Below are 27373 nucleotides of genomic sequence, written 5' to 3'. Positions count from 1 at the left end.
ACAACCAGGAAAAGGAGAAGTTGTGGGGGAAAACACACCCCCTTCCAGATTTCCAACAAAACGCCCTTCTCCAGACAAGCCCCGGCACGCTGCTCCCAGTTATCCATCATCTGACACACCAGCCTCTGGTTATTATTTCTGGATCAAAGCAGACGCTGCAGAGGTATAAAACCTGCCCTGCCCGAGCCCTGCTTATTTTGGAGGCTCCCAGATCTCTAAAGGATGAAGCTTTTCCTCCTGGTCCTGCTCGGCGTCGCCCTGTGCACGGAAAGTGGTGAGTCCCGAGAGGATCGCTTTGCACGGAACCCTCCCAAAACTCGGGCATCCTTTGGTTTCCCAGGATTTTTCAGTGTGGATGGCGAAGCTGAAGGGTGATGAAGGAGTTATTCCAGGAGAAGGGGACAGGGGGTTTAAGCCCACCAGAAGCTGGAGGGATGATGATGATGAGGAGGAGTGGGGGGTGAGATTCCCACCTCAGATGATTCCTGCAGACCCAGCCCAGCCTCTGGAATGGCTCAGTGGGATCTGAGAGCCCTCGGGGCAGCTCCATGGGAACAGGGATATCCATGAGGGATATCAGGGCAGGAACGGGGCAAATCTCTGGATTTGACACTAAAGCCTGATTCCTTTTTATTTTATTTTTAAATTGGTTGAACCTCATACCATCATTTCCTAAATTGACAGAGGTGGTTGAGCCACAAGAAGACACAATTCTGGCTCCCAGCTCTTCCTTGTTTCTTCCAGGAGCAACTTTGCTCATCACACAATCCCTAAGGTTGGAAAAGACCTCTAAGATTGTGGAGTTTCATCTATTAGGAAAAAACTGCACCATGGAAAGGGTGGTTGAGGATCCAAGCTGCCCAGGGAAACCGTGGGATCACATCCATGGAAGTGCTCAGAAAATAAGTGGATGTGGTGCTCAGAGCTGGGGTTTAGTGGTGAACCTGGACTCGATGATTTTGGAGGTCTTTTCCAGCCTTGGTTCCATGATTCCCAGCTGATGCCAGGTTTGGGATGGAGATGCAGAGTCCAATTCTCATTCTGATAATTGTCTGGGGGATTTTTTGGGAGAGCCCTGGGAAGCTGCACCTCATTTTTCCTGGCTGGACTCTGCCAAGGACCACACCTTGTGCTCTGGGACAGGCAGGGAACAGAAGGTGCAGCTTGGAATACCCCTCTGTTTTAGGGGAATGGTTGATTTCCTCAGCTCGGGAGTTTTTTGCCTGTTTACAAACTGAATTTTTCCCTGTAGGATTTGACCTGCAAATTCCTGGCCATTCTGGTCCTGGACTAACAGACCTCTTTGTCTCCCACTTAATTTGAGGATGGAAATATTCCTATTGATCGATTTCACAGGCTTGAAACTTGGAATTGTGCTCAAGCTGAGAATGTTAAGGCAAACAAAAGGATCTTTTCCTGCAGCTTTACTCCCATTGTTTTTTTTAAGAGATCAAGGAATGAGAGAGCAAATTCCTTGAGGAATTCTTCTCTTCAGTTAGAACAGAGGTCTTGGTGGGTGTGGAGACATCCAAAGGCAGACTTGATTAACTCAAGGTTTGCATCTGGAAGAAATAAAATTCCCTTCCCCTCTCAACCCTCGTTGCAACCTCAAGAAATGAAATCAAATTAAAGTGTTTTTCTGTAGCTTGACCAAAATTGTCCTCCCTGACTTCAGGGTGTGCCAGTTTAGGAGCCAGTCCCAAAGTCCTGGATTAACTGGTGAGTCAGACATCTCTGGAGCACAGAGAGAGGTTGAAAAATTCATCCTTGGATGCTGCTTCCCTCTTCTCCTGCCAAGGAGACTCCCAGGGCAACTGGAGTCTGAAATTAGGAGCTTTGGGAGGTTGGCATGAAACAGGATTTGGGCATGTAACCAGCCCCACTGTTTCCTGCACTGATCCAGGAAGTTTTCCTGGGAATGGGCTTGGATTAAAGATGCTGTATTTACTAAGGATTAAAGTGAGCTCTGTGTGGAAAATCCAGTTTGGGGACTGAGTGTTTCACTCTTTCTGAGAGGAAAGGGTGGTTCCCAGTGAGGTGGAGCTGAAATATTCCATGTTATATTCCATATAGTCAAATTTAGCATGAGAAAAGAGAATGAAGCCAAACACCTTGGACAGGGACGATCTAAAGGAGGGTCCCAAACTTGAAAAGATAAATTTGGGTCTGAAAGGTCAGGAGAATATGGAAGACAAGAACCAGGTAGGACAAATGGAGGTTCTGGAGGTGGCAATGACTGTGATAGGAAGCAAACTGAAAAAATTGGGATGTGAAGTCAAAGAGAGCCACATCTGAGGCTTTTGGAGTGACCATGGGAATGGTGGGAGGTGGGATCTGAGTTGTCTGATGGCCTCTGTCAGTGAGGGACAAGAGAAGAAGAGCAGGGAACGTGAGGACTGTGGACCACAAGAGGAAAGGCCATGGGAAAGAAGGGGATGATGGCTGGAGTGGGAGAAGAAGGCAGAGTTTCCACACAGGCAGAAGAAGAATAGAGACCAAAAAGGTGATCCTGAGGTCATGGACTGAGCTGGAGCCGGATCTGGGCTAGCAGGACACTTAAGGAGCCTATCTGGACTTGTCCAAGGTCAAACAAGGGCAGTGGCAAGGCTGGGACATTGCTGACAAAGGCACAAAGAAACCTGAGCAAGGGAGAGGAGTGGGGAAGATGAAGAGCAAGGAAGGCAAAGCTAAAGGACAAAGCTGCTGCAGGAATTAGCTGGGCATTAACTGCCAGTAGCCAGGGATATTCTGGAAATGAGGATGAGTTTAATCCCTGGAGGGTGACTTTGCAGCCAGATAAACAGATGAGGAGGAAATTCCCCTTATCATGCAAAGAATCCTTCCCCAAGGATCTCTTTGCTCTCAATGATGCTTCAGCCTCATCGAGTGCCAGCTGTTCTCATTCAGTGATTTTAGCAAAGTGCTTTGCAGATGCAGAGTGTTCCAGATGTGCACGTTTTGTGGAGCAAGGAAGTTGTTACCCATGGATGGCTGGAAAAAGGAATCTGCTGCAGACAAGGCAGGGATTTGCTGAGCCCGGACTTCTACAAATACAAGATTTTCCTCCTGGCACAGGAGAGCTCGGAAAATCAGCCCAGATCATAGAAAGGTTTGGGTCGGAAGGGATCTTAAAAACCATCTCGTTCCAGCCCCCTGCCATGGGTAGGGACACCTTCTGCCATCCCAGGATGCTCCAAGCCTCGTCCAGCCTGGCCTTGAACACTTCCAGGGATGAGCCAGCCACAGATTCCCTGGTCCAGTGTCTCCAGACAAGAACCAATGGACAGAAACTGAGGCTTGGAGGGGCCAGGTTGGAAAGAAAACCTGAGAGCTTCACACTACAAGCAGTGGGACACTGGGCTGTTCTTTCCAAGAACACAGTGAAGATGCCAGATGTTTTAATGGATCCAAGGAAGAGTCAACCCAATATCCAGAGGGAAGATCCCTGAGGGTTCCTAAATGTGCAAACCACTGCTGTGGCAGCAATTTGAGCTTAATCTGGCTACTGGAGAGTCCTTGGGGCCAGGAATTTTCTGCCTGTGGCCACCGGGCTTGATAGATCCTCCATCCATCCATCCATCCATCCATCCATCCATCCATCCATCCATCCATCCATCCATCCATCCATCCCCAGTTTTGTGCTCCTAAGGATATTCCCAGAGGTGCCTGATGGATGTTTTTGTGCTTCTTTTGCAGCTTTCTCCCTGACCTGCTTCTCGTGCAAAGATGCAACTTCCAACATCCACTGCCTCGGCACCACCAAATGCTCGGATAACGAGAAGTATTGCCTGACATCCTATTCCACCACTGGAATCGGTGAGTGTGGAGCTTTCCCAAGGCTCTGAGGACAAGGTGGGGCTCAGGTGGGGCTGACAGCTCATCCTCACCCCACCAGGAGGTACAGTGGAGGAATTAATGAGGATTTTAGCACGCAGAGAACAAATCTTGGGAAGGTGGGAACTTGGCATAGCCTGGGTCTGTTGCAACGTATCGTAAAAATACTTCTGATTAAACTCAATTCAAATTAAATACTGATGATTAACCACTCTCAGGACAGAGAGATGATGGAATAAAAATAATTCTTTTTATTATCCCTGCACAAACTGCTTGTCCCAACTCCAAGCTCAAGTTTATGCCCATGAGGTGGTAGAAATGGGAAGGGCCGGGTGCTGTGGAAGGAGCAATCCCAAGGCACCGTGACAGTGTTTTGCAATCTCTCATTGTACAAATGAGTCCCAAATTCTTGCCCTCAGCTGGCCCTGAAACCAGCAAAGGATTTGTAAGGCCTGGAGATGGTGTCCATAGGTCACACATACACAAACAATGATGTGATGAAACCCAAGGGGAAACCCAACAGCATTGAGTGCAGAATAACAGATTCCCCACGGATTGCAGGCTGTGATTGAAACCTGAGGGAAAAAAAAACCCCATCCAAGATGAAAAACTGAACTTTTCCTGTTGTTTTCTCTCCCTCCCACTCCAGGCAATGACCGGAGCCAGAGAATCACCAAGAAATGTTCTGCGTTTTGCCCATCCATTGACGTGAACATCGGCATCGCTGGAGTCGCCACCAGCTGCTGCGAGACCTCCTTGTGCAACATCAGCGGGGCCAGCAGCGTGAAAACCAGTTCCACCATCCTCACCCTGGGGATCCTGGCCAGTCTCGCCTGCATCCTCAGGATGGGTTTTTGAGGGGTTTTCGGAGAAAATGAGCTGCTTGGCTTTGCATGGCATGGTTCAAGCTGCGGTCCATCAGGTGGGAATGCTGCCCTGTGCCTCCTATCTGGAAGGTCACCTCCCATCTGGAGATATTTTTGCTCTTTCCATGCTCTGATGACAACACAAAATGATGTCTGGGAGAGAAAGGGGTAAAATGGAGCCCTGCACGTGCAGAATGACCCCACGTGGTCACCGTTCTCTCCTACTTCTGGCATTTATAATTCCGTGCATTTTTTGCCTTTCATTTTATCCCCGCCGTTCTCTTGTGCCATTTTCTTCCCATTTTCCACCCTGTATCATTTTGCTCCGAGAAAGCCTTTAATATTCCAGTTGTTAAACAGAAACTGGGCACAATAAAGTGTTATTTTATTCTATTGTGTGGCTGCGTGGTGTGGCACATTGGGCGTAGCTGCTGGATGTATCCATGTTATGGGATAAAAGTGGAGGCGTTCGCCTGCAAATTGAATGGGAATAATGCTGAAATATATTAAAATTACTTTGCATTCACTTCAGGAAGCCTCTCCTCAGATTTTATTTTTCTGCACTGGCAGAAATGGCATCTTTGTGACTCTATTTTGGAATAAACTGAATTCTATTTAACTTCCTTTCAATTCCTCTCCTGGGGCAGCTGCCTGGAAGGAAACAGATTTTGTGCTCTCCAGGAAACAGAGGGGACAAGGCAGGGCCTGACGGGAAGGGATCTGGAGCATTTTCTTTAAACTGGTTTAAGATCTCCCAGTGGAAATTCCATTAGAAGCATTAGGTTTATTTAGGAAGGGGAGAAGAGTATCTTCCACGGTGCTTAAAGGAAAATAGTGGCAAAAGACATATGGTTTCTGGAAAGAAACCTGGAATTTTTCAGACTCATGTGTGAAAAAATATTAACATCGCAAATAAATCTTTTATGTTTGCTCGTCAAGTTCAAATTTAAGGGACTCATTACCCTGCTCTGACCTTCCCTGTGGATAATCCTAGGAATGAGAGGTTTGCTCATTCCGACCCTTCCAGGGAGGCTGAACTGCTTTCTCCTGGGATGAAGGAGGTCTCCACACGGACCACCCCAAGGAAGATCTCCCAGGGAAACCAGCTGGCTGCAGCTCACCCAGCTGGTTTTCTCTGCCTAGACTCCTTGCACAGCTCCAGGTACTGCTCATTCTGACAGGCATTTTCTGGGATTAGAGGAACAGCGACACTCGGGAACAGTCACACCTTTGTTCTTTACAACAGCTTTGCCGAGGAAATGTAGGCTCATGGCTCCAGCTCATCCCGACCTGCTCGCACCCCTTCCTGTTCACCTTCCTCCCATCCACGTCCAACCTCAGCCCTGCATTCCCTGGTTGTTTTCCACATTTCCTTGTTGGCTTCTTCCTCCAGTCTTACTCTGGGTTTTTCCATCCAAACTCCATTTCCTTGCCTCAGCTTGTTGTTTCCCCCTGGGTGTAAATGCAAGATTGGGCAAGGATACTTTGATTTTGGCCATGAGTCTCTCCATTCTCCCCATGGATTTTAATGCCTATCCCAGCTGAGCTGGCTCTGTCCATCTGCTGGATTTATTCTCCTCACCCTGCGTCCCTTCCTGCCAAATTCAGGGATATTCAAGTGACACGGATCAAAAAAACCCAAACAAGACAATTCTGTGACCTTGGCTGGCCTACACTCCACACTCCACCCCACACTCCACTTCTAATGTGGTGACAAATAAACTATTTGGAATAATCTTCATTCTGTGCTATCCACAGGTTTAGGATTCCTTAGGGACAAATGGCTGGCAAAGGGAGAAGCCAAGACGGGCCTCAGGTCTTGTTCTGCTGAGCTTGGGAGTCCTGACCTGCCCTTGGCAGCCAGGTTTAAAATTAAGGTCGTGTTTTGGGCTGCCTGAACTTGTGGGATGGGAAGGATCCTGGCATGGCAAAGGTGATGGAAGCACCTGGGACACCCCTGCGGGGTTTCATGCCCTGGTTATGGCTGTTGCATGGAGAAGTTATAAACATAAACATATTCTGGGAGTCCAGAAGTGCCATCCCTAAGGGAGCAGCTCCATCATGGGTGGCTCCTTCTTGCCTGATTTCCCCCCCGATCCCATAGGTTTTTCCCTAGTGCCCAACGAAACGCATCCGTGTGCTCCAAAGCTGACCCACACCCCAAAGCCCTTATCTGGAGATGGAAACAGCAACTTCCCCGAGGCACAGGAGGTCCTAAAAACACAGAGCTCCCATGGTGAACCCTCCCCTTGGAGTGTTGTGTAAGAGGAGCCTCTGCCAGCCTTCAGAAATCCTGATTCACACCTCCCACGCAGGTGCTGCTCCCAAATTCCAAGTCCTTCCATCGCCCTGTGTTTCTGGTGCCTCCCATGGCTAAACACTCCTCACATGGGAGCCCTGAGTTGCTCCACGAGCAGAGATGTCTGTGATGCCTGGAGGGCTTTTGGGAAGGAGATGGGAGTCTCATTCCAGTAGCTGGGATTGATCCTGGGAGGTAACTGCCTCGCTCTCCCTGAGGATTATATAAAACTCATTTTTCAGAGCTCTGAGTCACTGCACCAGGACCTGGATCAGCCAAGGAGGCCTTTCCCTGGCTAAATGAGGCATCTGCAGAAGGTGCTTTAACTCTGGTCCTTCTTTTCCCTCTCTCGGGGCTTTCCCACCATTGGTATTGAAGGATCTGTGCTGCCTTCTGCTCTCCTTGAACAATTCCCCTGCCTTTTCCCTCACAACATGAAATTTCTCCCCCTTTTCCCTGTTTATTTGCCCAGATCCAACACAGTGCCTCAGTGCCAAAACAAGAGACAGGAGGGACGCAAGAGATCAAAGCAACACCCTCACTGGGCCTAAAAATCTCCTGGAAGCCACGAAAGGGACAAAAGCAACCCATTTTCCAAAGCTGACTGCTGCTTTCCTGTCACAGAGCCAACTCATGGCTCCAATTTGAGTCCATTGCCAACTCACGGCTCCAATTTGATCCACTTTAATTTTCCTGTATGGATAATAAGATTACTCCAGAGAGGTGAATCAGCTTCTTTGGGGATTTTTTTTTTTTTCCCAGTCCTCCTCAATCAATTCCTCAGTCTCAAACTCCTCACTTGGAGTCCCAATCCAAGGCCTGTCCTGCTCCAGGCCCTCCTCCAGGCTGTGATCCTGCACTGCAGGAGACACCCTCTCCATCCTGGATCCTTGGGTGATGCCTCTGAGTGCTTTTGAGTTTTGTAATCTGCTCTCTTGGGAAATAAATCTCTTTTCCATGCTCTCCATGCACTGGGAAAGAGGGAATGTTCCAGCATTCCAAGGTACCTTAGAACCACGGTAGTAAGGAAGACATTAATGTCCTGGAGACAGCTCCCAGAAAACACAGAAAATCCCATTTCCCACCCAAATTTCTCTCGTTAGTACGTATTTGTTGGATGTACATTTGGGACTGTTTTAGCCTCACTGCTCCTTCAAAGTCAAAGTCAAAGTCAAAGTCAAAGGTCAAAAGTCAAAAGTCAAAAGTAAAAAGTCAGAGTCAGACTTGACTTTTGCTGGTCCTATTCCCAGAAGATTCCTTTGGGAATAAAATGGATGTTGGAAAAATCAACAAAGCCAGGTTGGATGGGGTTTGGAGCAACGCAGGATTGTGGAGGGTGTCTCTGCCCATGGCATGAGGCTGGCCCAAGGTGATTTTTAAGGTCCCTTCCTACCAACACCGTCTATGATTCTATGGAAATCAACAGGAGCAGGGATATAGAAGGGCAAAGGAATAAACACAAGTCTATGGGATAAATAAGACAAAAAAAAAAAGGAAAAAAAAAAGGTTCATTTCTTTCACCCTCACTGCAAAACACCAGCAAGGAGCCACACCCACTAATGAGGGAGAAAAACCTGTTTATAAAACGCTGGGGCAAAGGACCAGGTCGCCCTGTGTGAAGCACAAGGCTCAATTTGATCATCACCACATCCCCGCTGACCTCACCAACCTCCAAAACCCAGGGAATGTCTGTTTGGACCCAGGGCTTGAACAACTCTGGAATTCACCACCTGATGACGTCGTTCTGGGAGCAGATCAGGAGGGCCTGAAAAAGGTGTCAGACAGTCACATGGATCAGGAAATCATCCAGTGTTGGAATGATTCATGTTAGAAACAGACAAAAATACCCTGCTGATGGCTACATGCAGGGAATTGCCAGTTAAGTTATTCCATAATTGCCAGAAAAAGCGGGGTTTGACAATATTTTCTTTCTGCTGTCCAGGACTGATCTTGTTTTAGACTTGGCAGCTTGAGCTCCTACAAGATGCATCTTGAATGAGGGTCTCTATCCCAGACTGTCAGGAACAGATTTTGAGGAATTCAGAGGAGAGGAGCGACACAGAGAAATAAAAGCAAAAGGATTGATTTAAATGGAGAGATTGAAAAAAAAAATTACACTTTGAGGGATTTGCTCTTTCCAGAGCAGAGCTGAAATTCCAGGGTGCCAATTTGTAGGCTTGGAAATGGAGGCCTGATTTCGAGAAACTGTTGGGCGTGGAGAAAAGCAGCTCCTCTAAAGAATCCCTGGATAGCAGCAAAACTTCATTAAATCAAAATTGTACAAGGTATTTGAGGATTACAGGCAGGAAAAAGAACAAGCAGAGGGATTAACCAGAGGAAAATTGATAAAGAAATGAAGACTGACATGAAAATTTGAGGGAAATCTTCTGTTTAACCAACCATTAGCTAATTTAATTTAGTGTAAAACACACTGATTTTGAGGTAAAACAGCTTGGGCCAGCTCAGAGGCTGAGTCTGGTGCTGTTGAATAATTAAAGCCAGTGAACAGTACAAACCCTGGAACGTCACATGCTGTCTGTGCAAAAGGACTAGAAAAATTAATTCCTGGGACAATCTCCCCGTACCTCCGGGCTCTGCTTTCATCAGAGCAGCGGCTCTGGAAGGGAGGAGAGGAAGAAATTCAGAGGAGGAGAGAGCAGATCCCGACTTCCCATCACTCACACGACCGGAAGAGCAAGAAATGCGTGGCTGAAAGGGCTTTTCCCCAAGGTGCCAGCCCGTTCCAAGGGCTCCGGAGTGGAAAACTCCCACATGAACATTCCACACCCCGGGGTTGATTTCACGTCCTCCCTCAACGCCGTTGGGAACCTGTAAAACTGCTGCCGTTGGGCTGGGGTATAAAACCTGCCCTCCAAAGGGCTTCCCAGTCCTGCTGGGAGGATCTGCTGGAGATGAGGACTCCTCTTGTCACCTTGCTGGCTGTGGCCCTCTGTGTGGAACAAGGTGAGCCTCTCGTGCTGCTCCTGCTCCAGACAAGGATTAGGGGGAAGACGGTGGCAATTTTCCACGTGGGAAAGCTTTAGAGGGCTGTCACCAGCTCTGCAGTGTTGTGATGGTGTCACAGATGTCCTTTTGCACCTCAGCCAGTGATTTGAGGCAGAAATAAGAATCTGATGAATTGATTCTCCTTTCCAGCGCTAGGGCTCTGGTGGTGCTGGATGCCAGGTTAAATCCACACTGTGGTCTTTGGCATCTTCCAAAAGGAGGCAAGCTGGAAGTGATAGAAAGCCTAAAAAAAATAGAGGTTTTTTTCTTGATAATTTCAGTTTTTGAGTATTTTAGAGATTGTTCCGTCCTGCTGCTTCCTCCCTTGTAGTGGTTTGCCATGTGCCTTCCTAGAAAATGCAACACCGGGAATTTTTGTAGATTAAATCAGTGGCAGAGGTGAAAGAACTTTTCATGCTAAAGGCATCCGGCTTGCAAAGGGAGGGCTGAGTGCTGTCCTCCTGCTGGCAGTGAGACACACACGTTGCTCCACTGCTCCTGGCACGTGGGAATGATGACCAGAGTGCCAAAATTTCCCCCACACCTGATGGTTTCCCAGAAACCACGATACGAATCTGGTTGAGAAAGAGGCATCTAATTAATCAATTATCACTGATGTATCAACCCCCTACTCCTACATCCTTTGGAATGGTTCTCCAGCGTGCCTGGAAGAGCAGGACCTTCAGCCAGTTTTGGTGTGGGAAAATGGCTATTCAGTTCTTAGAAAAAAAAAGGATTTAGTGCCCACAATTCCTGACTGAAGCAGTGTAACATGGACAGAAGAGGAGAATTTTCAAAGGCAACGTTCTCAGTGTGACCCAGGATGAACTGGAAAGCTCAGAGAGATCCAGGATCACAGGTTCATGGTGGGATTCCTTGCTGGCGACATTTGATAATGGCAGCAGCTTCCCAATGGATTTAAGGGCAGACTTTTACACTTTCTGTAAAAAAGCACCTTTCTGTGGCCCAGCCTCGATCCAGAATAAGAGATTGCAGCTTTCTGGCCAAAAACTGGGACAAAGGAAAATGTGGAAACTGGCATTTGGTCTTTTTCAGGTCTCCTGGGTCTCATCCAAGACCCTAATGACCAAATTTTGGTCAAAACTCTTGATCTCTCAGCCGACCAAAGAGGATCTTTTGCCTTTTCCACCCCTAAACTCACTGTTATGGATATTTTGTGTCCAGTAAAAAAATCATAAAATGTCTTTATCCTTTTCATAGAATCACATTAAGGGTAGAAAAGACCTGTAAGATTGTCAAGTCCTTGCTGCAATGTTTGACAAGACTAGGCAGATATTTGCTTAAGGTGTCCCTGAAAGTTTTCAACAGGGAAGATTCCACAGCCTGGAATTGCTCAGAGACTCTCATCCCTTTAGGAATTTAGTTTTAATATCTCTTAGCATCTGTTTTTGTACTGTTCTCCCATATTTCCACCACGGGACACATCAGATATTTTATTACTTTCTTCTTTGCTGCTTCTTTCTTCCTGCACGAAGAAGATTCCTGTGGTTTTCCTCAGCATATTCTCATTTTCAACAAACAAACTAAACCCTTCCAAGTTTTTTTTTTTTTGACAAGATCACATTTCCATGACATTTCTGACCTTTTCTCCTCCCTCTCCTCTGGTCCCTCTCCAAATGCTCTGCATAGTTTTGGAAGTGCCCCACAGAGAGATTTGGGCACCGGGGCTCCAGCTGAAGCCTTGCCAGGGTGGAAAGGCCACTCTGTGTATCTTGCACATGACATTTCTCCCCGTGTCCCCTTGGCTGACGCGTGTTTCCATGGCTGTAATGTGACACTCTTGACTCCTGCTGCTGTCACTGTGGTTCTGAACTGCAACTGAACCAGTTGTTTGCCACCCTACATCTAAGTTTTATCTATTGTCATTTATTTCTCTTTATTTCATTGCACCCCACTCTTCCTTTTCACTCTTTGATTGTGTCCATCTCTCAAAATCACTTAAAATCACAGATTTTACCATGGAATGGTTTGGGTTGAAAGGGACCTTCAAGATCTTCTCATTCCAGCTCTTGCAGGGACACCTTCCACTATCCCAGCTTGCTCCAAATCCCATCCAGCCTGGCCCTGGACACTTCCAGGGATCCAGGGGCAGCCACAGCTCCTCTGGGAAAACTGTGCCAGCGCCTCACCACCCTCACAGAGAGGAATTCCTTCCATTGCTCCAGTTAGTTTGATCAATAATCCTTGGGAATTATCCTCTGAGGGTGTTTTCATGCCTGGCTTTGCACCCATTCCCTGGAATTTTCAGCAGCTTGTGTTTCCTGGGCTTGCTCGAGAACAACATCGTTCAAGGTTGTGCCAAAAATTCCTTAAAAACATCCCTGAATCTCCTCTACTCTCTATACGAAAATTCAGCTTCTTGTAGAGGTGAATGAAGCAAAAAGAAGCTGCACAGAATCAACAGTTGATGACTTTTTCCTTCCTTTCTATCAGAAACTTCTCATTTCATGCTGTGACCTCTGCCATTCTTCCACTTTCTCACTGCCAACTTTTTATTGGGCGAAAGTGCGCTCACAGGGACGTGTCCTTTAGTTGCTTTTGCCCTTTCCAAAGTGACACACTGGACCCAGACTTGGCAGGAACTCAGCCAGCATTTGGCTTTGTTTCCTTCCAAAAATTAGCTTTGTTTTTAAAGGAACTCAATCACAAAGCCCCACACTCCGCCCTGGGTGATTTCAGGAGATCTGAACTCAACCACCACTTTCAATCTGCCTGGCTGGGGAGTGCTCTGCACATATTTTGGGGGGTTTTATCACCCAGACTCTGTTTTTGCTCTTTTTCCTTCGCTTTACTACTTTCCAGAGGTCTGGCCCACCACAATCTGGTTTTGGGGGCAGGCACAGACGTTCTTGGCAGGAAACACAACTCATCGCTGCGTGACCTTCCTGCCAATCATCTGCCACTGTTGCAGATGTAGGAATTATCTCACCAAATCTGCCTTGAGCACTTAAACCAAGCTTTTGGTTAAGATTCTCCATTCATTCCTGATTTTATGCTAAAAACAGGAGTCTGACAGAGCATCTGAGGACTCTCACCGGACTTCCTAGAACTGAGGTTAGGCCAGTTCAGTGATGTTCAAGCACAAAAAAAAAAAGAGATGTGACAGCAGTCTCTGAGCCAGATGAAAGAGAAGTAGGACACTGGGCATTGTCCACCTCCTCAAAATGCTACAGGCATCTTTAAATTCTCCCTGCCAAGCCCTGCCCAGGAGAAACCCTGAGCAGTAATTGGCAATTCCCGTGGCTGAGCCCTCAGGACTGAGCTGCTATGGCTCAGCAATAATCTCCTTCATAAAAACCCCCAAACCCTTGAATTCCACTCACATCTCCTGCTCCCAGGGATTGCAAACAGATCGATAACACTTCGCAGCCTGAGCCAGAGGAGACAGAGAGGGATTTAGCGCTGCTGCCACGGGTCAGGAGATAAAGAAAGCCACCGGTCATTCCCACAAAAACATTCCTCAGGCTGTAACGAGGGAAACTGAGATCTCTGCACTGGAGCTTTTGTGGTTTTTAAACCTTGTAATGTGCTTTTTCCCCTTTTTTTCCCCCCAGTTTATCCATTCATGTGCTACACCTGCCAAGAACAGGAGTCCAACAAGGACTGTTTGACCATTTCCATGTGTGCCAAGGAGGACAAACACTGCGTGACCGTCCGGAAGGATGTGGGGACAAGTAGGTTTGGGAACAACACCGTGTTTGTTTTGTAGGAGAGCAGTCCCAGGAATGGGATTTCATCCCAGTACAGGAACAACGGGCCTTGATGACCAACTTTTAGGAGACACTGACCTTGTGGCTCCCTGCTGCAGTGTCCAGACTTGATATTCCTGCTGGAAACTGGGGAAATGATGAGGACACACAGAGCAGCACCAGGGAGTGGATTGACACCTGGAGCTGTGCGAGTTTCACTCCCACAACTGTTTTGAGAAGTGTTTTGGCCAAACCTCACCGTGGCTGACTCCCTGTGCCAAGCACAATCCTTCAGCTCTGTCCTGGGGGCTCTGTGCCCTCAAAGCCCTCCACGTGCTCCTATCCCAGATCTCAGGTCATGCAGAGCACTGCCCCTGTCTTCATGTTGTAGGAAAAGCCATCCTGGTGGGAACGACCAGCTGAGCATCACTTCAGGCAGCTGGAACTGAAAGCCACAGGTGCTAATTCCACGTCAGGACTGACAAAACCTAAAATCATGGAGCCCAGAGAAGTCCTGGTTGGACTTGATGATTTTAAAGGCCTTTTCCAAGGCCTTTTCCTTGACAGTTCTAGGATTCTATGACCCCGTGTCTGCCCCATCCCTGGAAGTGTCCAAGGCCAGGTTGGACAGGCCTCTGAGCAACCTGCTCTGGTAGGAGGTGTCCCTGCCCATGGATGATCCTTAAGGTCCCTTCCAACCCAAACCATTCCATGATTCTGTGATTAATTCCATTCAATTTGCCTTGAGGATTAGAGCCTGGCCTTCCTTTACTCACCAGAACAGATTTAGCCACGAAAATATTTAAACAATGATTTTTCATCCTCCTTTTCCTCTTTTTCCCCCCCACCTTTTTTTCCTGCACTAGAGCCCAACAAGCCTAAATACGTCATCTCCAAGATGTGTTCTCCAACGTGTCCAGAAATGGGTCAGCAACAAACCCAAAGCTCCCAGAATGTTTCCTGCTGTGAGAAACCCCTGTGCAACGTGAATGGAGTCAACAGCAGGCAAAGCAGCCAGGGAGTGATGTCCCTGGGTGTCCTGGCCAGCGCCACTTACATCTTTGCATATGGATTGTGATGGGTTTGGAAGAGCTCCCCGTGATGGCTGAAATAAAAGTGTTGTTCTGGGATAATTTCCACTCTCAGAGGTTTGTGTTTTGTGGTTGAGCTTCCCCTGGGATTCTCGAGAGAGCCTGGGTAAGTCAGGTGCTGAACTCTCATTGATTTCCTGAGCCTACTTGAATCCAAAGTGTCCCCAGACATCCAGCTCACCTAAGAAAACATACAGAAAATGGCCTTTTTGACATGTTCAAGCTTCAAATCATTATTGCTCTGAGGAGATCCTTGAAGGTGTAGTTTTGTCTCTTACTTTCAAAGCTCTGTGAGGAATAACATCCCACCCTGCCTGAAGCACAGGCAACGGCTCCACAGCTGTGTCAGCACAGGGGATGATCGGTGAATTTGTCCACAGGGAGTTTGGATATCAAACATCTGCTTATAAACAAGCAGGTGGGAGTAAAGCTGATTTCTGGCAGTGTTGTGGACATTTCTCCAGCCTCAGAGGGGAGCAATTTCTGGCTCCTCAGGCTCTTTCCTTCCCATTTTGAAATGAGCTTCTCTCACCAGAGGAAAGGGGGAAAGGCAGGGAGAGAAAGATGTGGCTGACAGAGGAAAGGCAGTGGAGGTGGGAAGGAGAAGGGAAGGAATGGGGGCAGCCTGCTGAGCTGGGAGTTGCTCTCACTGCCGCCTCATGGCCCTCATCCAGCTGGAAAAGACATCCCCATATCTATTCCCTTCTTTCTTTTCCAGGGCCAAAACAACCTCACACAGCTGTCGCCAATCCCTGTCATTCAGGGATGGTGAGAGGCATTCTGCAGACCCACGTTCCTGGCAGAGAAACCATCGATTGTGTTGAGCTTTGTTTGGTTTTGCCCTCCAGGCTCTCTGCTCCCTCCTCTCCCCGCGGGAGCTGCAGCTGAGGGGAGACAGAAAAGCTCTGTAGGAGGCCTGGGGGTGTCACAGAGAAGAAGAAGGGCAGCCAGCCAGGGACTCACACAAACAGCTCAGAGCTTCTTGGGTCACAGCCCTGCCTGCAAGCTCCCATTCCTGGAAAACACACAGGGAAAAAAAAAAAAAAAAGAAAAGGAAAAAGCTGGCAGCATCCCTAGCTCAGCTGTGTCCTGGGAGAAACCAGAGCTGGTCCAAACAATTGAAGGGTGTCGGGGTTTTTTGTTGTGTTTGATGGTTAAACGAGATCTTTGCTTTTTCTGAAGGAAATTGCCCAATTGCCCTGGGGCTCTGCAGGGTTTTGGTTGCACATTTGGAAGGATGTGGGTTTTTGAGGCATTTCATGGTGCCTGGATTTCAGAGCCACTGGTTTTCCAGGGGGAAGAAAGATCCCACATCAACTTCATGTTTTGTGCTGTGAGCTCTGGATCTGCTGACTGGTTTGAAATATTTTGTTTAATGCGTGGAGGGGAATCGAAGGAAATGACACCACAGTGGTGGGCAGGGACAAGAGGACACTGACACCCCCCTGAGCAGACTGGTGAGCTGTGCTGGACATGACAGATGTCAAAAGACCAAATCAACAGCAGAACCTGCTGTTAATTTTCTCTCACCAAAGACAACCTCAAAAGGGAAGGAAAATTAGGATAGAGAAGGGGAAGAACAAGTTTTTAAACCAAAAAGAAGGAAGAGTTGTCCAGCTGCTCAGGGCAGGCACTGGTTGGGCTGTGGTGGCTGTGCTGCATCCCAATTCCAGGAGCAAGTCCTCCAGGAGAAGTCCTCCAGGAGCAAGTCCTCCATTCCCTGCACAGTTTCTCCCTCGGGTGCTTTTAAAAAAAAACTCCAAGAAAGTTTTGGCTCCAGGCCAAAGCTGTTACTGTTTTACCACCTGTCATGTTGGCAGGAGAAAGAGGAAGTCGAAGGAGCAATTTATATCTCAACCAGTTTCGCTGGACATGAGAAAGCAAAAAGTTGGTGGGAGAGACCATCTGGAGGGGAAGGAACAAGTGAAGGGTTAAGTCCAGTGAGGGTGTGGGGAGCCAAAATTCACACAGTTCAGGAGGGAGAACAAACCTTACCCAGATGTTTTGCAGACCCTCATTCCCAGCTCTTCCCCCACCTTTCACTGGGGAGTTTAAGTGCCAGAAGGTCAAGAGTGGTTTCCTAGAATTGTCTACAAATTCAGAGGAACCCTTTCTTTTCCTGAAATTTCTGGATGCCAAAGCAGCTGAATTAGCCCGGATTATCCTGACTGATTCTTTGGAGTTGGAGGGATTGTGATTAACAGGATTTACTTGTCTTGTCCACACACCTCTAGTTCCTGACCTGAAAGCTCCCAGCTGTGGGAGCCAAAGGTCACGGAAAAGTAAATCTGGAGGTGGGAATTCTGGATGGACTTTGTCAGTGCTGAGCCTCTGAGCGGAAAATTGCTGGAACTCTTTCAAATAAAGGAGAAAGGACAATTTAAAACTCTCCTTCTTGATTGGAGGTGAGGAATGGGCTGATTATGAGGTCACAGCTCCTTTTCCACACTGGTTCCTCCCTTCCCTGGGCTGGAGGAAGGTGGAGGTAGAAGATGAAGGCTTCTGTGGATCAACTTTAGGCAAAGCCTAAATCTCCTTTTTCCCCCCATGGATTGAATCAGTCCCATTTCCCTTTTCCAGTGTGAGGTTTTGGAGCTGGTGCTCTCCAGGCTGAGCTGTCTGGGAGAAGAATTCCAGGTGATTCCAGGAGCTCCAGTGTAGGATTTGTTTTCCAATCCCACAACTTTGAGCCGCACTTGCAGAGTCAGGAGTTGTGTTTGCGCTTCCACGTGTGGAGTAAGAGGGAAAACAGGTGTGGAGACACAACCACATCAAAGACAAGAGAAAGAACCATTTTGCTGCCACGGATATTAATGAGATGAACTAATTAGCACATCAAAAGTGAATAAAATTAGTGTTTTCGACATAAATATGCAAATCAGTGAGGGCTGTCAGCCAAAGTGGTGTCCAGGAAAATCAGGAAAAGAAATCCATCACAGCTACCAAACCCAGCCTGTTTCTCCTGCACCTGATTCTTTGCAACAGGGAAAACTGGGTGCTTTGGGAGGCTGGCTATCAACAAATCACAGACTCATTTAGGTTGGAAAAGACCTCCAAGATCACTGAGTCCAGCCTGTGACCAATCCTCACCTTGTCAACCAGAGCAGAGCACCGAGTGCCACATCCAAAACCCTTCCATGAAGAAATGTGGGAATAATCCTTTATTATAAAGAGCACAGAGCACTCTCGAGGGGCACACAGAGCAGCCAACCCAGACTGGGAAAAAAAAAGCTCTGAAATAGAACATCAAACTACAGTGCAGGGGCTATCAATGAGGCAGGGATGATCAGCAAGAATTTTGTGACAGGAGGGTGATATCCCTCCCTGTGGCAAGACAACAAAATCTGTGAGGGTAAAAGTGGTACCTGTCACACAGCTCAGCCTTAATTAAGGTTTTGGCACGGCGTCACGTGATGGGCTCAGAAGCAAAACCAAGAAAACCCAGCCGGGCTGAAATCACGAGCAAATCACAGCCAACAATTTGCTGTCAGGCTGGAACGATCCATTAAAAGGCTCCTCTTGGCTCTGGGATGATGCAAAGTTTTAATTGCTGGTTTGGATGATGTATTAGACAATAAATTCACTGAGCTCACGGGGTGGTGAGCTGAGAGGATCTTAGAACAGGAGAATTCTGGGTGATTCCAGTAAATTTAAGTGGTAGGCTGAGAAAAGAGGGTGTAATTTAGGAAGGACAAGCACAAAGTTAATGTGGCACAGAAATGGGATGAGGGAATCTCCCTCGCAGCAATCTGGCAGGAAAAGAGGATGTGCTGGATCACAAGTTTAACACGTGTCAAACTTTGGGGAAAAAAATGTGAAACAGAGCCTTGTTGGAATTCTGCACTGGGAAAATCTTATATATTGCACTGGGAAGCGTCAAGTGGTGTGTGGTGGGATGAGAACCTTCCAGACCCTCCAAACGGAAGGCTCAGCCTGCTTTGCTCTTCCCACTTTATGTGTTGGGGTTCACACAGCAGCAAAGAGGATTTCAGATAGGATCAGAAGGAATTCCTGGCATCTAAAGGATGAAGAACTGGAAAACTGCCTCCAAAAGCAGCAGCTTTAGTACCATAATTAGGATTCATCAAAGCACGGAGAAACTCTGGTCTCAGCATCTCCTTTGTGTCTCCACGGGCCGGAGAATGAAGTAATTCCTGGTCATTCCCATTCCTGCTTCTCTCTGTCACCTTTCTGTCATTCCCACGTGGAGGTGGTTTCCTCCACCAGGGCAGAATTGGGGTGTTCAGGGTTGGCTTTGCTTTATCACAGGATCATGGAATGTTTTGGGTTGGAAGGGACCTAAAAGATCTTGTTCCAACCACTCTGGCCACGAGCAGGGACACCTTCCACAGGATCAGATTGACCCAAGACAAAGATTGAACAGCAAAAGTGACCCAAAGCTATTCCACTGATGTGGAAAGGACTTCCACGTAGGAATTTTCATTCCAAAGGATGTTCAGCTCCAGGGGTCCCAGGATTTCAGCCAACATTAAAGCAATGCTGAGGCAGAAGGTGGAGAGAGCTCTGCATAGGAATGATGCTTTTCCCATCTCCCAGCTGATTCCTTACTCAGGCAAGTCCTTAAATTCCACACAAAGAATTGGGAGTGCCGGAGGTACAATTTTCCTTGGTCCTGGAGCAGGCGCTGGCTCTGTGCCCAGTGCTCACAACAGCTCACCTGGGACCTGCCTGCAGCTCCAGGATGCAGAATTAGATGTTAATCAGCAATTAGATAAAGAGCAGACCCTGCTCCTGGGAATGAGAAACTCCCTTCTGCAGCCACAGGAAACTGGAGGAATAAAACTCCCTGCGACACTTCTTCGGGGAGAAGAGAGAGGTTTGATAATATAAAAATCTTGGAGAAAGTGGATTTTTGCCTTTCACACTCCTCCTTATGGATTTCACAAGCACCAGTGTGGGTGTGCCCAGATCATCTGGCCCGTGTCACTTCGGTGCCACCAGCAGCCAAAAGATGAAAGCCCCGCAATTCTCCTCGTGACTTTAAGGCTGAGCAGGAGGTGAGGGTAAAAGGTGAAAGGCAGGGCAAAAAAACCCCACCCAATTTTGGACTTGTTTTTCACAGCTTTTGGAGAGAGGATGCTGTCTTTGCTCACTTTCTCTTTCGTTTTCCCCCTTTTAAATGCAGTTCCTGAATATTCCAGCCCTTTTGTTTACTTTATCTCCGGGTTTTATGGCTCCCTCCTCTTCGTCCTCTGGAATTTCCCATCCAAGGTCAGCTTGTTCTTTCTCTGCTTTTGAATGAACACAGGCACGGTGCTCCACGGCAATCAGCAAATGCCTTTCCTTTTACCCCTTGCTCTACCCCTTTCTTTTTCTTATTTCTTTCTTTTTCTTCTTATTTCTTTTTCTTATTTCTTTTTCTTATTTCTTCCACACCCTGGAACATTCCCATTCCCATGTTTTTTTACACCAAGTTTAACATTTCCACTACAAACCTCCGTAAGTTTATCACCTTGCTTACAGCTTCAGCCTTTTTTTTTTGTGCTGTCGCCTTGGAGCTTGGTAAATTCCTTGTCCGTAGAAAACTGCGTTTTTTGGTGGAAAGAATAAGGGAAATGACTGAAAAGCCTCTTCCCTCCCCCCCAAAAAAAACGGAGATGAGGCCTCTGTTGTGGGAGAGGAGGTGCCCAGGAAATTTTGCAGGTGGTCCAGAGCCTCCGATGGCACAAAAAAATAGGCCAGGATTGGGAAAAAAGGGTATGAAACAAGTCCAAAATTCACCCAGGAGGTGGAATTAGGCCTGGAGACGGGGATAGACACTGTACAGTTAAGGATTAGTGTTGGAGAAGAGAATGATGGAATATCCTGAGTTGGAAGAGCAAAAGGATCGCCAATTCCAGCCCTAAAAGTCACAACCTGAGGGCAGAAACAGATGGAGACAAACCACAGCACATGGCCAAGGTCCATCCAGGACATTGCTGGAGACAAGTGTTGTAAATGAAATTAGAATTTTGACAACTAGGTCTTTTGGGTTAATGGCAGTTTAATTAAAAATGAATACAATTTAGTAAATTGAATAGTAATTTGGTATAAAAAATGCAGGTTAGTAAAAGAATATAATTTAGTAAAAAAATTAAAATTTATATACATAATCTGCCAGTAATTATTATTAAAACATAAACAAAACTGACCAGGGTACAGAGGGGGTTCCCCACCCTGCCTCACCTACAAAACAAAGCACTTCAAGCTAAACTTATATACTGTAGGCTTATACATATTTATTAATGTTTCCCATGAATAAAATAAATTAAATAAAATAAATGTTCTCCATAAATAAATTAAATTAAAAAAAAAAAAATCCCATAAATGTTTCCTCCTGTTTCAGATTTTTCTGACTTTACATCGCTTTTCTTCATGGCACATGCCTCACTTTTTGTTAGGGGGTCTCCAGTCTTCTTTTGGTGTTCCTTTGGCGAAGGCTTCTCCTCTTCCTCGTTGTCCTTTGGATAACCTTACAGGTTTGTGTGTGCGTACTAAACATTGTGTTTTGTAAGTGTTATAGACACATTTTATATTGTTGGCTTTTTGCAAATATTAAAATGAATGTTATGTGTGTAAGAATGAGAAATTTTGTTGTATTAATACAGTTTTCTTTACTTCTGTTATTGATGAAATTTAGAAATAGTGGTATAATACATGTATGTTAGGCCATGGCATAGTATTAAAATAAAAACTGCTTTTGTTTGTATAACCCAAAGACTGAGAAAAAAAAAAAAAAAAAAAAGAAATAGCTAGAGAACTCCTGCATTTGTAAACTATCTTATCCAGATGAAGACAGCAGTGACCAGAACTCTGGGGAGAGGAATTTATTGCATTTCTGGTATCAGGGAATGTAAATCTCAATGGCCCCAAGAAGATTGATCTATTGGGAAGGGGGCAAGAGAAAACTAAACAGAAGAACACCAAAGATCCTAAGAAGAATGTATGAATATGTATGAGAATTTATGGATGTGTAGCAGGGTTCTGTTTTTAAGGGACAATCCTTTGTTAGTAAGGTGAATGCAGAGACACCCGGCCATATCTGTATACTTTATTTTTTTCTCCTAATTGTCTTTTTTATTAAACTTTTAAATTCCATAAAAATTACGTGAACCTCGTTTTTCACACAAGTCTACTAATTAGTTTTATATTTACTGGCTTTCAGGCCCAATGCCTAGAGTCGTTCTAATTTTGTCCATCTCAAGGCCATTTTAGTCTTGAGACATCACTTATCTTCCAAACCACATCCTGTACTTCAGTTTTAACATCTGCAAAGGGATACACCTGCCACATAACACCGATTCTTTTGGTTGCTTTTAATAATAACTTTAATAACAGTTACAATTAGCACGAATCAATTCCATTTATTACACAAGGACACCTACAGGGCTTAAAGGCTTAGGCTTGAGCTTAAAGGGGGTTCCTGGAGCTCATGGGCCCAGCTGAGACTGCTCAGGGAAATTCAAGTTTTCGCCTGAGAAACACGCTCTTCTTGAAGAGTGTCGGGGGTTAGGACTCCTTCCTTTTGTTCCTTCTCACCTGCAGAATTTCCCCCATCAGTTGCCGGGAAACCTGACTGCTGGAACTTGTTGGGTGCTTGAGAAGACAAAGAATTCGGTCCAGAGGGAAGGGGGGCAGCTGAGGACGGGCTCGTTTCTGCTCCAGAGCAGAACACACTTGGAGATATTGTTGCTTGGGGAAAGGAATTCGCCATAACCCAGACAGAGCTTTTTCTTTTTTATTTTTCCTTTTTCTCTATTTTCTTCTTTTTTTCTTTTTCTCTATTTTTTTTTCTTTTTCTCCTTTTTCTTTTTTTATTTTTTTTTCTTTCCCTTTGTCTTTTCCTTCTTTTTCTTCTCCTTTTTATTCGTCTTTTCCTTATTTTTCTTCATCGTTTTCTTATTTTTCTTCTTTTCCTTTTCTTCTTTTTCTTCGTATTTTCCTTCTTTTTCTTCTTCTTTTCTTCATATTTTTTCTTTTCTTCCTCTTTTTCTTCCTTTTTTTTCTTCCTTTTTTTTCTTCTTCCTTTTTTTTCTTCTTCCTTTTTTTTCTTCTTTCTTTTTCTTCTTCTTTCTTTTTCTTCTTTTTTTTTCTTCTTTCTTTTTCTTCTTCTTTCTTTTTCTTCTTCTTTTTCTTCTTTTTCTTTTCTTTTTCTTCTTTTTCTTCTTTCTTTTTCTTCTTTCTTTTTCTTCTTCTTTATCTTTGTCTTTTTCTTCGTCTTCTTTTTCTTCTTTCTTCCTTGGGTGCCTGGTTCTGTTTTGTTATTAATGCCATAGTTACAGCTGTTCGTTTGCCTTGTTATTCATACGAGTGTCAGGTAAATTAATCCACAAACACCAGAGGTTGATGTCCAAAAAGGAGACAGAGGAGTGCTTTTACTTTATTTGAATAAAGGGAGAGGCCTTGGGGCATTCCCCTGGGGTCTCTCCAATTTTTGGAGGCCACAGCCTCCTTTTTATCCTAATTTCCCTGCTCCATGTCCCTCTCTCTTTCCCCACTGGCTGAGGTACTTGAGAGGCACAGACTTCCTGGAATTCCTGATACCTAAGATTCCCCTCTAATCTAACCCTCCCTCTTAATTTCTAATTCTTACGGAATTTATGGTTTTTCCCCATTATTTCTTTCATCTCTCAATATCCAATTTCATTTATCAGCAAACCTACAGTTTGTCTGTAAAGGCAAATATCTTTTTTCCCATTCATCAATCAGTGGAATCCATCCCATTGTTTCTTTTATCTCCCAGTACTAGTTTTATCTACCAGCAGACCCACAGCTTCTTTGTAAAGACAAATCTGTCATTCCATTCCTCTCACTATTAAAGAACTGCTGCTCCCATCCCCTTATCTTTGCCTGAGGGCCCCTTAATTTCAAAATTATAATAATTTGGAGGTGGGGGGGATCTACATTTTTCATTCCAAGGGAGGCTCCTGCCTGGAACTGTCGCTCCAAACCAAGACAAAGAGTCACACTTGTTTTCCTGTCAAAAGCCTAAAACAAGCAGGGCTGAGGGTGAGTCACGCACAGACTTTGGGAGGAGGAAGTGTGAGAATTCCAACACCGGCTAAACATCACCAGCCAGCAATCCACTTTCACCTTAGGCTCGGGGAGAGAAGGGAAAAGGAAATATGGATGTCAGCCAGAAGTGAAAGTTCATCGGTCTGACAGCCAGATACTGACTGCAGGTTGTGGTTGGAGCAGGCAGATGAAGGTTTTATTCCTTTATCGATTAAAAAATGTAATAAATGGCACGGCCCAAAGATCTGGTTAACCTTGATTCCAGGAATTTTCAGGAATCTCAGTAGCCCCCTGAGAGAAATCCCAGGTGTTTCCCCAGAGGGTGCAGCAGAGGTGGCAGAGGACAGTGACCTGTTTGGCACCATAGACAGCAAGGACCTGCAGCTTGGTTTGCCCTTGGAAAATCTACGTCCAGAGCATCCTTGGATGCTCCAAACACGATCCTGAGGGTCTTCTGGACAACTTTGATCCGCAGAGATCAGGAGGGACTTCAGGAGGAGGAACATCCAGGGTGGGATGATGAGGAAGGGCTGGGATATGGAGCCTCTCATTCAGCCAGGTGCAGGAGGATGGTGTGAGCAGCAATTCCAGGGATCCCTGGTGATTCCCAGCTCCAGCATTCCATGGAGTGTTGGGGGCTATGCCAGCACCTGGGCAAGGAGGACCTTCATGCCCAGACTATGTTGCAGCAAAGAGTTCTGGACAAAGAGAATTTTGGGGATGAGAGGAAGCAGCAAGGATGGAGATCCTGGGTTCCTGCTCCCTCATGTTCTCCCAGTCCTCTCCTGAACTGATTCTCCACATTTTGGCAGGTGAGATAGGACTCTCCCACAGAGCAGTTCCAACCTTCTCTGGAAGAAATCTGGACAATTCCCAGCTCCAGAGCATGATGAAATTACTGAGAAAAGGACTCTGTCCCCTTCCTGTGTCACCAGAGGAAAGAGGTTTGAGCAGTTCTGCTCCACTAACAGGGGGAAACGTCTCATTTGCAAATTCCTCTGGGGTTTTGGTGCCTCACGTGCACAGCCAAGCCCAGGAAGTCTCACACAAAGCCTGAAACAGAGGCGTGGTGGGGAAGGAACCTCTCTGTGTCCCACCCGGCTCCACAGAAGCTGAGCAAGCTTTCACTGACCCTGAATTTCAAGCTGTTTTCAAGCATTTTTTCATCAAGTGCCTGTTCAACATCAAACCCTTACAAGGCCTAGTTATTCCAGGTTTAATTTCTGCACCATCTCTGCTGCCCCAACCCATCAAGGGACCTGTCACAATCATCATTTCCTAATTTTAACTGTACCCATTCCTCCCCGGCGTGCCAAAACCATGGGATATTTACCCTAGCACCAGTTTGCCCTCTAATCCAGCCACTTCCTTATCTCCTTCTTCCTCGAGTGTGTTTTTGTAGCTGTCTCCACCTTTTCCCAGCACAGGCCACATTCCTGGTGCTGGACTCTACCCCTGCTGCCTCTCTTGCTTCACCCTTCTTTTTTGTGAAGAAGTATTTTTTGGCCTTGCACTCACAATATGAAGCCAGTGGCTCAATGAAGTCCTCCAGGGACCTCCAGACTTGCAAGAAGAGGCTGGAGCACTCAGGGCAGTGTGGGCTGGACTAGAACAGAAATCCCTGCCAGCAGAGTTGCTGTGTTGAGCTCTGCAGTCTGTCCCACACAGCAACCTTGGGGAAGGAGGTGGGAGATGAGCTTAGGCCATAAAATATAAAATATCCTGAGCTGGAAGGGACCCAAAAGGATCATCGAGTTTTCAGAAGGGTTTCCTTCCTTACCTGGTGTAATTCTCACCACAGAAAACTGCTCCCTGGTGGCTCTGGTCACATCTTCCTTTTGCAGCATCCTGTCATTAGTGCTGTTCCCGCCCAGCCATTCCAGCAGTATCGGGATGACTCCAGATCCCGTGCTGGGCTGTGACCTCTGTGGCTCTTAGGCCGTCTCTCTTCCTTCTTATCAGCAGACAGGCCCTCTCCAGGAAAAACATGGGGCTGGTAACGTTAAATTTAAGTGTGGGAGAAATCCAGGAAGCTGTAGATCCTTGTGCTCTTGGGGATGAGGAGAGTGTATCATAAAATCCCAAATCTGGGTTGGAAAAGACCTTAAAGACCACCCAGCTCCAGCCCCCTGCCATGGGCAGGGACACCTTCCACTAACCCTGGTTGCTCCAAGCCCCGTCCAGCCTGGCCTGGAACATTTTCAGGCAGCCAGAGCTTCTCTGGACACCCTGTGCCAGGGCCTCCCCACCCTCACAGGGAAGAATTTCTTCCTAATATCCAACCAAAATCTGCTTCATTGGCCTGTATGAAACAGGGTTTTTTTAAATGTGTCTGAATTACATTTCCTCAAGTTACCACAAAGCTGAAACTTCCCATTTTTTGAGTATTTGGTTTGTCCCAGAAGCCTGCTCCAGTGGAAGATATGAGACCACAGAAACTTCTCAGAAGTCAGTTCCTGCTAGAATACCTGGCAGTGACAAATAAAACTGAGCCACAGGAAAGAAAAGGGAAGCAGGGGTTTGCAGGCATGGGTTTGCTTCCCAAGCAGAGTACTCTGAATGCCGCCGACAAGACAGGAGCTGGAATTTCTCCTGACAGATGCATTTGCCGAGAAATGCTGACTCTGCAGAATTAAACCCATCTGTGGCACAGAGTTTGTCAAGCCTGCTTGTTTCCTGTTGGCTCACCAGCCTTATCCTCCATTCCCAGGCTTTCCTGACAGCCAGTTTCACAGGGGCCCTTCCCCACTGCCCCTCCTGCAGCTCATTTCCTAAAGGATTTAGTTATTTCCACGGGACCTACTGAATTTGGGACACTCCAACATCAGGGGACTTATTTACAGTCAAGACTCATCCTGCCAAGCAGCCCAGGCTGTCCCATGCCACCCCAGCTGCTGGGCTCTTTGAGCTTCGCAATCCTGTATGTCTAATCCAATTTAGGTTCTGGCCAACAGATGGGAGAGTTGGTTCTTTATGTGCTTGGATCTTGAGTGGGGGCTGTGCGTGCAGAGGGGTCAGACCTGAGGAGGGGGTGTTGCATGCAGGGACAGTTTCTGTATTCGGGGGAGCCTCGCCTGCAGAAGATCCATGCAAGGAGCCCTGGATACAGGGAATGTGTGTGTACAGGGTCGTTTGGAAGGTGTGGAGGAGGATGTTTGTGCGCTCAGGGCATCTGTGAGAGGAGACGGTCGGAGGAGGGAAGGGAAGCAGGAAATCAGCAGGTCCTGTGGGTAGAGGGAGTCAAGAAAATCACGGAATTCCAGAATAACCTGAATCGGACTTGGATGAGTTGCGTCCCGCATAGAACCCCCTACTCCCGTCTCTTCCTTCAGGGAAACAAAGGGGACCCGAAAGGGGGCTGGAAAAAGCCTCTTGGGGCACGGCTAAGGGAAAGCTGGCTCTGTTCCCCCTCGGCCAGCCGCTGCCATGCCGACACGTTCTTCCCAGCGCCCCTTTCCCGGCCCCGGTTCTCCCTAGCGGGGAAACGAAACCGGGAGTGGCCGGGGAGGCGGAGGGGGGAGGCGGCGCGGGGGCCGGGCCCGGCCCGCGGGG

The 27373-nt window shown here is 46.8% G+C and overlaps 2 protein-coding genes across 2 annotated transcripts; both read left to right on the top strand.

Annotated features, from left to right (window-relative positions):
- LOC131575117 (lymphocyte antigen 6E-like) lies at positions 1 to 5093 on the top strand. The gene is made up of 3 exons (XM_058830165.1): positions 1 to 274; positions 3697 to 3816; positions 4484 to 5093. The coding sequence occupies exons 1-3, from the start codon at positions 223 to 225 to the stop codon at positions 4690 to 4692; spliced, it is 381 nt and encodes a 126-aa protein (XP_058686148.1). The 5' UTR covers positions 1 to 222; the 3' UTR covers positions 4693 to 5093.
- A 4818-nt stretch (positions 5094 to 9911) lies between these two features.
- LOC131575120 (lymphocyte antigen 6E-like) lies at positions 9912 to 14848 on the top strand. Its single transcript, XM_058830168.1, has 3 exons — positions 9912 to 9963; positions 13581 to 13700; positions 14582 to 14848. The coding sequence occupies exons 1-3, from the start codon at positions 9912 to 9914 to the stop codon at positions 14791 to 14793; spliced, it is 384 nt and encodes a 127-aa protein (XP_058686151.1). The 3' UTR covers positions 14794 to 14848.
- The last annotated feature ends 12525 nt before the right edge of the window (positions 14849 to 27373 follow it).

The sequence above is a fragment of the Poecile atricapillus genome, chromosome 2 (assembly GCF_030490865.1).
Source record: "Poecile atricapillus isolate bPoeAtr1 chromosome 2, bPoeAtr1.hap1, whole genome shotgun sequence".
Classification (NCBI taxonomy): Eukaryota; Metazoa; Chordata; class Aves; order Passeriformes; family Paridae; genus Poecile; species Poecile atricapillus.
The sequence above is the reverse complement of the archived record's forward strand: the minus strand, read 5'-3'. Positions and strand labels throughout refer to the sequence as shown.

Excerpts from the sequence above, each read along its gene's own strand:
- LOC131575117 (XM_058830165.1), top strand. The coding sequence starts at position 223 with ATGAAGCTTTTCCTCCTGGTCCTGCTCGGCGTCGCCCTGTGCACGGAA. Across the intron at positions 275-3,696 it reads CGCCCTGTGCACGGAAAGTG|CTTTCTCCCTGACCTGCTTC; the intron begins GTGAGTCCCGAG and ends CTTCTTTTGCAG. Across the intron at positions 3,817-4,483 it reads CTATTCCACCACTGGAATCG|GCAATGACCGGAGCCAGAGA; the intron begins GTGAGTGTGGAG and ends CTCCCACTCCAG.
- LOC131575120 (XM_058830168.1), top strand. The coding sequence starts at position 9,912 with ATGAGGACTCCTCTTGTCACCTTGCTGGCTGTGGCCCTCTGTGTGGAA. Across the intron at positions 9,964-13,580 it reads GGCCCTCTGTGTGGAACAAG|TTTATCCATTCATGTGCTAC; the intron begins GTGAGCCTCTCG and ends TTTTCCCCCCAG. Across the intron at positions 13,701-14,581 it reads CCGGAAGGATGTGGGGACAA|AGCCCAACAAGCCTAAATAC; the intron begins GTAGGTTTGGGA and ends TTCCTGCACTAG.